General features: G+C 37.9%; 1 protein-coding gene across 2 annotated transcripts in view; it reads left to right on the forward strand.

Annotated features, from left to right (window-relative positions):
* DOCK2 (dedicator of cytokinesis 2) overlaps nt 1–12,337 on the forward strand; it is a 407,820-nt gene that overhangs the window by 312,057 nt on the left and 83,426 nt on the right. For both annotated transcript variants that reach the window (XM_067566685.1, XM_067566686.1), the window contains exon 26: nt 6,913–6,991. In XM_067566685.1, coding sequence (XP_067422786.1) covers nt 6,913–6,991 — 79 coding nt within the window. The remainder of the gene's footprint in view (nt 1–6,912; nt 6,992–12,337) is intronic.

Here is a 12,337-nt window from a genome sequence, read left to right on the forward strand (position 1 = left end):
ATATGTTACACTCTGATATATTTCAGGATAAAATTAAATAAAATAATAGAATAGTACCAAAACATTTCCCTTATGCTTTTGTACATAATCAGTATTTACAATTCTCATAAAAGATTAGAAGTATGCATAATTTTAGAATGACTTATAGATGTTCTATATTATTTCATATGGGGATAGTGACTTTTAGATCCTCTTGCTCAATTCAGGAAGCTAGTCTGCAGCTAATTACGTTTTTCATTGTAAGAGGCAATTTACCTGTTTGATAAGAACAGAGGACGGTCTGGATAATGTTATTTCATCTTTTTCTCTTTTTGCAATATTTGAGTCAATAGAAAGAGCAAATCCAAACACATAATTTTCCAAAAAAGCTCTAGCGGGGAGACCTAGAATTATCAGCTCTGACTCAAACTGATTTTAAAAAATTCTCAGATGTGTGTAATTTTCTACCAACTGATTTCATATGATTTCAGCCCCCTGGAAATTTCAATTCCAGTGAAATTTCAAGTGAAATTAAAATGACTTGTAGGAAAGTCACTGACTGGCCTTTTGCTTATATCTGCAGAGTGTTTACAAACATAAAGTCAATGCCTCTCCTCCATTCTTCGAGTTCGGAACATAGAGGCTCAGAGATGCTGAGTTATCTGGCCCAGTCATACAGAAAGTTAGCATCAGAATCAGATCTCTTGGCCCATTGGCTGATGCCTAGTGCACTGGCATAAGGTGTCCCCCATGAATGTGGGAGCAAGGGCAAGCTGCAGCAGGTGCTGAAACCAGGGGCACAAAGATCTGTGTGAATGGCTACGGGTGGATCCACAGGGTATGAGAGCACAGCATGCTTCTCGTTCCAAAGGGGCTAGCCCTGCTCCTTCCCATGCAAGAATTCAGAGGAAACACCAAAAGGGGAATTTCATAGAGCTTCTTCCCATCCTCACCCCTTTCAACTCCCTTTCTCTCAATATTTCTGTTAGAAGGAGCAGTCCAAGCCTTTGTCAGAGTTGGGCCAGATCTCTGTCTAGCGTACATTGGCCTAACTCCATTGAATTAAATGAGTCTACACGCATTTATCCCAGCTGGGGTTGTGGCCCTAGGTCCCTTATTTTCTAATTTTATCTGAAGGTTTGGTGCAGTATTTTGGATCAGTGCTGCACACATAGCATCTTAAAGTCTCCAAGAAATGAAGTGATCTGTAAATAGCTTCTTTAGACCCATATATTGTTTAAAGTCTTTTGGAGGCTAAATTATGCTGGTATTATCTTCATATAAGATTCTCATTTAGAAAGAAAGTGACTCCCTGAGGACAATTATTAGACCTATAATGCATCTGACACTTGTCTTTTTAGTGAGGCCTAATCTGCTGATTCACTATAACCTCTTTTGTACAGTATCTGCTGTGAAGCAGTAAGCGTATAGACTCTCTAAGCACACTTCTCTCTGTGCCTCAAGGTGAAAAAGGAAAGCTAACTATTTGCAAGCTCAACACTTTCTTTTTATCTCTTCCCCTCTTTTTTGACTAATAAAGTCAAGCGGATCAAGCACCTTCTTTCATGCACCAAAGGTGAACAAAAAACAAATGGGGATAAGAGATATCTATGGAGAAGTTATTGTACATAAAAACTCAGAGAACAGTTTTTGTGGATTTAACTCAGTGATGAAAATCAGTGGCTTCTCCAAAGAATGTAAGAGTCTGAGGGGGGAGTTAATAAGGAAAAGGCATTTCAATTAAATGAGAATCCTGGTTCAGAAATTGAGATGCTGCCCTTTGAGCAGACTTGGACTGCCACTGATCCAGCTTTTGAGAAGAGGGGCAATGAGCTGTCAGAGAGGCAGAGTAACACTAAGTAATTGGAAAGAGTCCAGAGGAGGGCAACAAAACTGATGAGCGGGTTGAAGAACATGACTTATGAGGATAGGCTCAGGGAACTAGACTTGTTTATTTTGCAAATGAGTTCAGCTAGTATAAAGTGCATTTTGAACCCTCTCTTATTCTCTGTATCTTCTCTTTGCTATCACTTAAAATAATGATAGTTTTTTTCTTTTGTCTGGATTGAATTTGACTTTCTGTTCCTGGACATTCAGGTTTATGGTCAGTCCATTAGACCACACTACCACTACACTGTAGTACAATATACTGATAACAATAATTAAAATTATGCTTGCCTCTACTATGAGGTCTGAGGACCTCAAAGCATGCTACAACCATCACTCTAGCTTCAGATGACGCTCATTGGGGTAGTTAAGTAATATCTCTTCTTGTAAAAAGGGAGGAAACTGAGGCATGTAGACATTTTTAGTTGGCATAGTTCACACAATGACAGATTCAGACATAGAACTAAAGTCTTCTCACTGACTGCCAATAACAGAGATACCCTCAGGGCAAAATACAAATGTATGAGAACTATTTCAAACTTGACAATGTGAAGATATTGCATATTTCCTGCAAATGCGTTACTCCAATATACCAGATGAAAATGGTCTTAAGTGTGAAAAGGATGCCCTACAAAAGGACACTGATGAAGAATAGTCAGAATACACAGCGTAAGACCTTATAACTAGGTTAATATGACCAGGATGATTTAATTGGTTAATAAGTACCTCATAAACCATTTCTTGTGTGTCTTTCAGACACTTCACTTGTTTTCTTTTACATCACTAGCCCTTCTTAAGCACTGTTAAATATGATTTGATAAAAAGAAAACTAGCATCAGCCAACAGTCTTGTCAAGCATTTTTAACTAGATTAGTTTGATGACTATCTTAGTTATTTAATTCGGTTAGCCATTATGACAATTTTAGGAATCTGCATATGTGCAATTTATTAATTTTGTTTGAGATTATGACGTCTGTATGTTTCAACCCTTACTATTTTCTTTATTATATTCTTGCCTTCTAATGCTTGTGCTGAGGAGACAGGGAGAGGTGTCTGAGCCTTGTTAAAGACCATCAACATCTGAATAGATCTTGCCCGAACTGAACACTGGGTTGACTGCAGAGAGCTAGAGTGAAACCAGATTTATTCAGTTTGGCTGCAGAGAGCTAGGATTTTAAAGAGTAGAAAATCCCGCAAAGGGAACAAAGATTCAGAGGTGTCAGGGAAGATATTTAAAAACACAAAGATTGGGAAGTTGGGGACGGACTCAAAAGGGCAAATGTTCCTGAATGAGAGGGAACCTTTTTGACTGCTTGAGCTGAAGGGGGCACTGACTTCAGGGACTCCCATGATTTGGAGAAGACCTGTGCTGGAAGATAACCTGAAAGAACATAGATCCAAATCTCAAAGAATGCTCAACAATGGTGAGGAAACTGAGACAGGGAATGATGTGGCAGATGTTTATTGATTTACCTAGATCAGTATAGCTCGGTTTATTTTAAACAGTGTTGTTTGCCATGTGTCCAGGTTGAGAGAAACTATAAACTGAAGTGCCCACAAGGGTGGTTCCTTGGGGCAAGTATGCTTATGCTACAATGTAGGCTGGAGGGGACTCAGCACTGGCTTTGGGTCCTAGGGCAGCAGGGTCCCACTTCTAGAAAGGGTACTAAACAGCAAGAATCTGTGTCCAGGAAATGTGCCAGACAGTCTGCAGCCAGAGACAGTGCTGCCTCAGCTTCCACAGGTGAAGGGAAGCATAAAAGCACATGGGCCCAGCATGCAGGAGAAAATTCTGTAGCCTGTTGAGTATAGGGTTACTTCTTGGCTGCCAGGACAGCTTCTTTATGGATTTGCCAGTTGTCATAAAAATAATTAAATCTGCCAGATTTTTTTTTCATGGGTCTGAAGATTTGCATTATCATCACCACGATACCCTGGGATCTCTAATGTTCAAAGTTTCTGTGTCCAGGTAAAGATGCTGGAGCGTTCCCACTTCCACAGTTTAAATAATAACAGACCCAAACTGTTGAAAATACAGCAGCTGTCTGGCCACTAACATGCAAGCACACCATACGTGTGTGAGAGAGGGTTTGAGTCACATGAGAGTGAGGAGATGTGCGAGGCATATTAAATAATGGAAGATCAGGGTGATGGTGTGAATGACCCTAGTACACTTTGCATCAGAAACTGCACATTAAATCACTACTGGCTAAACGAAACACACTACAGAGACTGGCTGACAATATGTGCTGATAAACAAATGCCCATTATCAGTGGTGTTATTAATCTTCTATATGTGTTCTCTCTCTAGATGCTATAAGTGGCTATTGAAGGGGGTGGCTTGCAGAGTTGCCTTGTGGTTGGAGTTGCAGCAGACTTGCCTGCTCTGTGTGTATGTGTGAGTGGGGGGTTGCCGATTTACTTTCATTTCCAAGATGGTAACCCGAGTTGTGTGTCCTGCAGGGAGAGCTTGACCAGGAAGCCTGTGACAGACAGATTAGCTGAGCTAATATGAAAAGGACAGTGACAAGTAAAATTTGGCCTACTGGATTCATTTTGAGTTGAGCATTTCTCTTTAACTGGGTTATCAAGATTAGCTAAACTGGCATTGAAAAGACACTGACTGATCAAATTGTGCCCCAGATTTTTCTGTATAAATAAGCTTTGCTGATTCTGCTGAGGATGATATGGAAAAGAAACACAGTACTTGGTAAATGGATTAAATTGCAAGGCACAAGTGCTGTTGTAATAATTCAAACTGTACTCTCCCTGCAAATCCTAAAGAATCATAATGCACTGGACTCCAGTAGGATGCCCAAAATGCCACCTGCAAATTGCATGTACAAAACCACACCAACAGTAGGGAGAGGAGAGTGAGAGGACTATGTCTGTGAATGACAGTAAGGGTCCACCTATGCCCTATATCTCCCCAAGAAGTCTTTAGCACTCCTACTCTTGAGTCCCTTGCCTTGGGTAAAGATACAATGGCCATCAACTTCTACAGAGAGGGACTCTAGCCAATCAAGTTCAACCCTAATAACACAGACCACAGTCTTGGTACAATAAGTGCACCTTAAAAATGTACTACTTTGTTCTGAGCAAATTGTCTTCCTGCAACTCTTAACTAGGGCTGCCACCAGCCCGTCTTGGACTGACGTGGGGCCTACCCAACGGTCTTGGGTGCCTGCCCTTCAGCCCGGTATCCTCCAAGATGGTTTTTGCACGTTGCTCCACAGCAAAACTATCCCTGAACCAATAGCTTGGACAGTGATCTAGGGAGTGGAGAATCCTCCCTGACCTCAAACAGAGGCTATGTCTACACTACAGCAGTGACAGCTACACTGATGAAGCTGTGCTGCTGTAATGCTTCTGGTGAAGACACTCTAAGCTGATGGGAGAGAGCTCTCCTGTAAGCTTAATAACTCCTGCCTCTCAGCAGTGGTAGTTATGCCACCACCATAGTGCTGTCCACATTGGCACTTAGGGTGGTATAACTTACATTGTTCAGGGGTATTCACACCCCTACGTGACGTAAATTATACCAAAATAATCTGTGGCGTATACATAGCCGGAGTGATTATAATTCCCTTTGTGTGCACGAGGGAAGTCCGGTCTGAATCATCACGATGTCGTTTAACAATAGCTACCTAGAATTGGAAGAACAACACTGCTTTTAACACAAGTGTCTCTTCCCCCCTTTCAAGCCCCAAAGACAGGCAGATAACTCTGTAGACTGTGGCAGGAAGGGAGTAAGAGTCACCCCTGCTCCCACTGGGAGCTCTTTGAATCCATCCCAACTCAAGGGACCGTGCAAGTCCCAGCCTGTCTAGACCAGTCACTGCCCCTTTGGTGATTCTTACTGGCATCCTGCAAGGTCTGTCAGGTCATCAAGAAGTCAGTTTCCCCACCCTCATAAAGAAACAAAGTGGGGTGAGAAGAAGAGAGGTGTCAGGTGAGACCCTGAAGGTAGTCCTTGCATTATATTGAGGGGTATATTCAATTCATTCCCTGATGAGGAGGGGATACACATCTAGCAGAACTAAGACACCAAAGAAAGACACTGTTCCCATAATACCTTCAAAGCAGTATATGTTCCCTGCAGTGTTTGCAACCCAAACATTGCTGCATGACATCACTAAACTGAGCAGAAACTAGCTGTAAACTGAAGTGAAACAGATTCTACTTTCAAATTCCAAGCTGAGTGAAGTGCATGAAATAAACAAATGTCATAAATAGTGAAAGGTACCATTGATTGAAATTTAAATTTGAAGGTTTTATTAGTAATATACAGAAAAGATAGGTAGGGAAGTTTGTTTTCTAAATATGACTTTCAACCTGGTATTTCACTTTAAGAAAGCATAGCACTAGGAAAAGGTGGCTATCTTCCTAGCTCTGAATCTTGACCTGATGTGCAATAATAGATTTTGACCTCTGTGTTTCTTGCAAAAAATAAAATGTATTGCTGTTAAGTCAATTTAGAGTGTGTATTACAATCTACCTGCAGAAGAAACAGTGAGGAAACATGAGTTTCTGTAGGATAATGAAAAAGCTATACACTGTATATTTTAATTAGGAAAATATTCCTGATATTCTTAATGAGCTAACAACCTTTATAATCATAAAGGGCTTGAGTATTTCTGGCTGACAGATCAGAGAAAGGAAAGCAATAACATTTCTGTAAACAAACCATAGCTGTCACATAGAAAGTAAATTGTGTATAAAAGATTTATTATACTGTGTGTTTTCTACAATTCACTGTAATGTGCAATAGAACAAAGAAATAACACTGTCCAATTTTTTAAACTGAGAAAATAATTGAGGAACCTTCTGACAGTCAAATAATGAATGAAATACTTTCACAAAGTATAATGTTTTTTAAATGACATGATGTTCCATGGAATAAAGTTTGTTGTATTTTGTGACTTTCACTACTTGTCATTTTGTCAGTCTTTAAATAAATGAGCTTTTAATTGCTATCAGACATGATTAGGATATAATTCCAAAGTTTACATTCCATAAATGCATACCATTGTTTTTCTCTTTTAGAGTGTTTTTGAGAGCGATCAACAAATTTGCTGAGACCATGAACCAAAAATTTCTGGAGAATATGGATTTTGAAGTACAGGTACATATTTAACTACCCTTTTGTTGAGCAAGATTTCCTTAAATAGTGGTTTTCCTCTGAGGAAGTGTACAAATAGCACCTTCTTACTCAACAGATCTGCTATCTGTATAGAGTCACATCTGTTTAGTTTAGTAAATAAAATACCCATTCATTACATTTTACTTGTTACCTGTGCTGAACTGACACAGGAGAGAACAACGGGATTCTCTTCCATTTTGTGCATTGTCAACATAATTGGTTACTACATTCCACTCTGCAGCAACTGTGGAAACCTATAAGAAGCAAGAGGACTTCACAAATGTGTACTTAGGGGCATAGTTCTGAAGAAGATGGGATTACACAGATGTAATTTAAGATATAATTTGAAGTGATGCACCATGGGTATAATGGCTAGATCCTACACTCATCAATGTCAATGGCAAAATACCTATTGGTATGGCACAGGATCAGGCCTCTAGTGAGGACATAATTTATTGGTGATGATGCATGGAAAGTAAATACAATTCCCAGCATGACTCTCAGATCTCAGACTGAGTTTTCAGGGGTGGTAGTTAGAAAATAATTTTTCCATAAGAACTGAGCATATTTGATGTGGAAATCATTAAGGCATAGTAATCATGGAATGTTATGGTATCACTTCAGTAGACTTTCAGAGACAAACCACACTTCAAATCTGTTTTGGTTCCTAGACTATTCCAGCATTAAAAATGTATTTTTAATCTTGATTCTTAGACAAGCCTGATTTTTATTTTATTTATTTTGTTTTGTTTTGTTTCTGGCATTGTTTTTAGTCTTTCAGAAGCTGCTTGAAATACAGCTGTTTTTAATGTCAATTAGGCTCTCTACATTTTTACACCTCACTTATTAATTCTAGTATTTAAGCACCTTTGCCTTAGTGCTGTAATGGTGATGAAGAAATATTAATGTAATTGTTATTTTTATGGCTGGTTACTTTATGCATAGTACTGTACTGTACTCTTCATCTTACTTTCTCTGGGACAAGGTTTATGGGGTTCAAACTAACATTATTAAAGTATAATTAAATCACCACATTATGCAAATGAATGCTGCATAATGAAATTTGGTTCTTTACATAGATAGAAAATCTCTTTACAGTGTGTTGTGTGGAACTGACTCCGGCTTTTTTCATTACTCTGAAGTACCTGGCACTGGCCACTGTTGGAAGACAGGATACTGGGCTAGTTGGACCATTGGTCTGACCCAGTATGGCCGTTCTCATGTTTGTATTAACTGGAGTTGTAAGTAAATGTTTATATATAGAAATTGAACATAGTCATAACAGCATGCTCATTCATTGATTGGCAGTATATTCACTTAATGCAAGTTTCAGAGAAATCTCCATTTTCTTTCCTCACTGTTTACGGGGCAGTGCATTTGAGATTTGCTATTAATGTTGCAAAGTTATGCTGCTTGGTCTCTAATATTCCATATACATGCCAGTTTCTGCCTGCCAATTTTAGGAGCTCAGTGGAGTCTTCTTCCCCAATGGAGGAGACGCCCTCTCGATCATAATGAATTACTAACAGGGATATAAGGTTATGAAAGGGCATGTGAAGGGTGATCCAGAGTCATTCTCTTGACACAGCACTGTTTGGAATGAAGATTTTATGTCTGGATGCAATAGGTGAGGGCCAGCTCTAGGGTAACTCAAAACAAACAAGTAAATAGAGCACCAAAGTGGAAGGGACACATCACAGGTTCAAGTCTGGTTAGCCCTTTGAAAAGTCCTATAGAATATAACAATTATAATAAAATGTTTCAAAATACTTCATACAAATGTTTGTTTATTACAGTGATGGCTTCTACGTGTAACTTTAAAAAGAGAGAGAATTCTGTAGCAGGAATACATTTCTCTCTTAACTTCTATCACCCTGTTTGTTTTATCTCTAATAAATTTAATAGGGTTTTTCCAGATGGGACTACCTTAACCTCATTACTTCTTGTGTATCTTTGAAAAACTCTAGCTTATTACATGTACACATCTATGATGTTAATACAGTTCCTGACAACCAATATAACAAGAAAAATATGTTCTTTCCACTAGCCTAAATGTTTCATTTTGTTAGTGAAAATCCTCTAATTTTCAACCCAACATAAAAACCTATGATCTAATCTTCCTTGTGGCATATCATGCTACTAGACTAATTTCAGTTTGTAATTGATCATTGTCACATCACCTGGTTAATCGGAGGCATATTTTTATTGTCTATTTTGTCAGTTTTTACTAAAAGCATATTAATTATTGTGATAGACTGCAGGATGAATCAAGGAGCAGGGGACCTTCCAAAATACACAAACTATGAAAACTTGAGAACAGATAGAGCAATGTGCTTAGTAGAATGTTGATAGATCTGTCAAATGTGAAAGAACAAAAGTCAAGCCAGTAAAATCTTAGTGTCCTTAAATCCACCATGGTAATATTGTACGTTCCTGGATATTTTGACTAGCCTTCTGGCTGTATACTTAAGGGAACATATTAGGGCTTCTTCCTTCTCTGATTGCTTGTCAGATACCTGCAGGCTTTGTATAGGTTACATAGAATTATGTACATTAGGTAAATGTACAATACATTCAAAAGTATCCAAGTACTGTCCATGTTGGCCCAAAAGGCTTAGAAATGGAAACCTGAAAATTACAGGATTTTTTTTTTGTTGATAGAGAATATAAGCCTTACAGCAGATTTAATAGCACTCCCCTATTTACTGTGTGTAAAAGGTATGTTTTTATAGGAGTTGGATGAATAAGGGGTAACAATTCTCTAATATATTCATGACTACAGAGTTCAAATTTGATTCACTGCTGTTTTTGAGATCTATTGTTAATTATGTGTGAATATGGAGATGATTACTTAGTATCCATGAAAATGTTCAGGAGTCCTGAAAGTTTCACAGCTTTTTACAGTTTCCATCATCCATCATTCAGATTTGCAGTTTTAAAATGTTGTTATGCAGTCAGGGATCAGAATCAATATTTGTGACCAATCACATGCCAAAAATAATTAATTGTAAATACTTGAAGTGAACAATTCTCGACCAACAAATAGTCTGATGTGTTCACTGAATTATTGAAAACACTGTTATATATGTATCATTGGGACTGGTTTGCATACAATGTGCAAACCTTAAAAAAGGTTACATTGAATATTTTTGACTAGCTCTATTTTTTGGTATTTCCATTCTATTTTTTTCAGAACAAATCATAAATGGTTAAAGTGGGAAAAAATATTTTACCCAATGCTCAATTAAACTATTGCAGTATTTTTTTCTTTGTTTTCTTCCTATTGTTGAGGATTATCAAAATAACAGTAAACATCAGAACTTTTTTTTTTAACATAAGTTTGTCTTTGAGAATGTAAAGCTCAGAGAAAGGTGCCAATCTGACATTAAAGCTCCAAAAGGTTACTGCTTACACACACAGCAGGTACAATATAGGAACTGATGGCTCAAGCTCTCCTGCTCAAATGTGCCTAAGCTCTGATCTAGAGAAACCACCTCCAAGGCGGAGGGAAGTTAGAGGTTACGTCTGTCTCCATTCAGTCATTGTCCTTTCTGATGAAACTTAATAAGCAGATTAATTATGGTGGTATTTTTGTGGTGGGAGGTTGTATTGAGCCCATTCTACTTGCCTGAATTGTCCATGAACAGAACCAGTGTTATGTTAAGGATAAGGTTTGTTAAAGTGCGTTTCAGCATCACTACAGGAATCTGGCAACACGCATTAAAAAGAAGCAAGAGTTTCTATTTTGACCATCAACACAGATGGGTAATGGTACACACACACAACTGTGGCACTTTCATATTTTGTTAAAATGTATTTTAGAATATCCCTCTGCAGCTGTCATTGTTTTTTAGATTTAGTCTTTGGGTTTTTTCCAATAGATTTTTTTTCCTATTTATTCAGCTAATAGTTTATTCATTGTTCTGTGGTTTCAATGCTGCATGTTTTTGTTTTAATATGGAATTAATCAATTAACATTAGCAGGCTAATTAATCATAAAGCAGCATGTTTTTTGCAATGACAAAACTTTGATTTTTACTTTTAAAAGCTTCCATTCATTAGTTAGTTGTGCATTGTGCTGTTTTAATACACAACACTGACAAAAAAACTAAAGCTAAAATTATGCCCCACCGTTTAACACCTTTTATCTGAATCTATCAGTGTTTTACCAAAAATTAAAAAAAAAAAAAAAAAAAGCAATTCTTGTTGTAAGGTAGGTAAATATTATATTAATTTTACTGATGAATAAAGTGAAGCAAAAATATTAGGTGACTTGAGCAAAATAACAAAGTAAGATCATCGGTAAAGCTCTGTAACTATACAATATCACCACTTTGATGCAATTGAATAGATGTAACAAACTGGTGTAAAATCAGATAGCAGAGACTTGGGCAGTTGATTGAAGCCTGACATCAGTCAGGTTGGTTACATTATCCCTAATATTTCACACAGGTTTTAGCCATGTAGCTTTCATTAGCATCAGTGGGGATGGTCATTTAGACTCCCTGGTTCACTTTGAAAACACAGAAATGAGGGGAATGTTTTGCAGTAAAAAGGGAAATAAAGAAGACTCACTAACAATAACAGGACATACATAGCGATTACTTTGAAAATTTACTCTTTTCCATTTTTCCTGCTTTATTACACAAGGGGAGTTTGAGTAAAATTATTAAAATTTGGGGATTACTAAATTAGTTATGAATGACATACAGTAGCAACACATTTCTGCATCAAAAGTGTGAATGCATTTAGTGTATATATAGGAAGTTGTTGCTGATAGATAATGTTCCTTCTGTAGTATTTTGGGATGAGAAAGAATAGGTGGAGGATGTTTGTGTAAATAGCATAGCTTTTGGGATTATTTATAAAGTGGTCCACTACAGATTGATGGCAATGTAATTAATTTTGGATAGTACTGTCACAATTTCAGGGTTAACTGCACCTTTGACCCCCCCGCTCCCCAGTTATCCCTTCTCAGCTCTTCCTTGAGGACACCGATTTAAGGTTTCATAGCCATCACCTCTTTCAGGTGAAGACTTGTGTCTCTCTCCCTCCAGACCAGGAGTTTAGGCTTGCAGTCACTCTGCACCTCACAGTGACTTCCCCAGTAGGTCAGACTGAGGTCTAGCACCTATGGTTACCTTCTGCCAGGGGCTACAACAGGGTATACCAATTACCAGCCAGCCTTCACGTTTATTCTTAGGGCAAAAGCATCACAGAGAAAACATTTATTTAATAAAATAAAATAAATTTCCTAAATACTTACTAATAGATTAATAGGGGCCACCCACATCTCCAGCATAGGAGATAGGTGTCAGTCTTTCAAAT

This window comes from Emydura macquarii, unplaced genomic scaffold (genome assembly GCF_026122565.2).
Source record: "Emydura macquarii macquarii isolate MOO-44397 ecotype Brisbane River unplaced genomic scaffold, CSIRO-AGI_Emac_v2 contig_2768, whole genome shotgun sequence".
NCBI classification, from domain to species: Eukaryota; Metazoa; Chordata; order Testudines; family Chelidae; genus Emydura; species Emydura macquarii.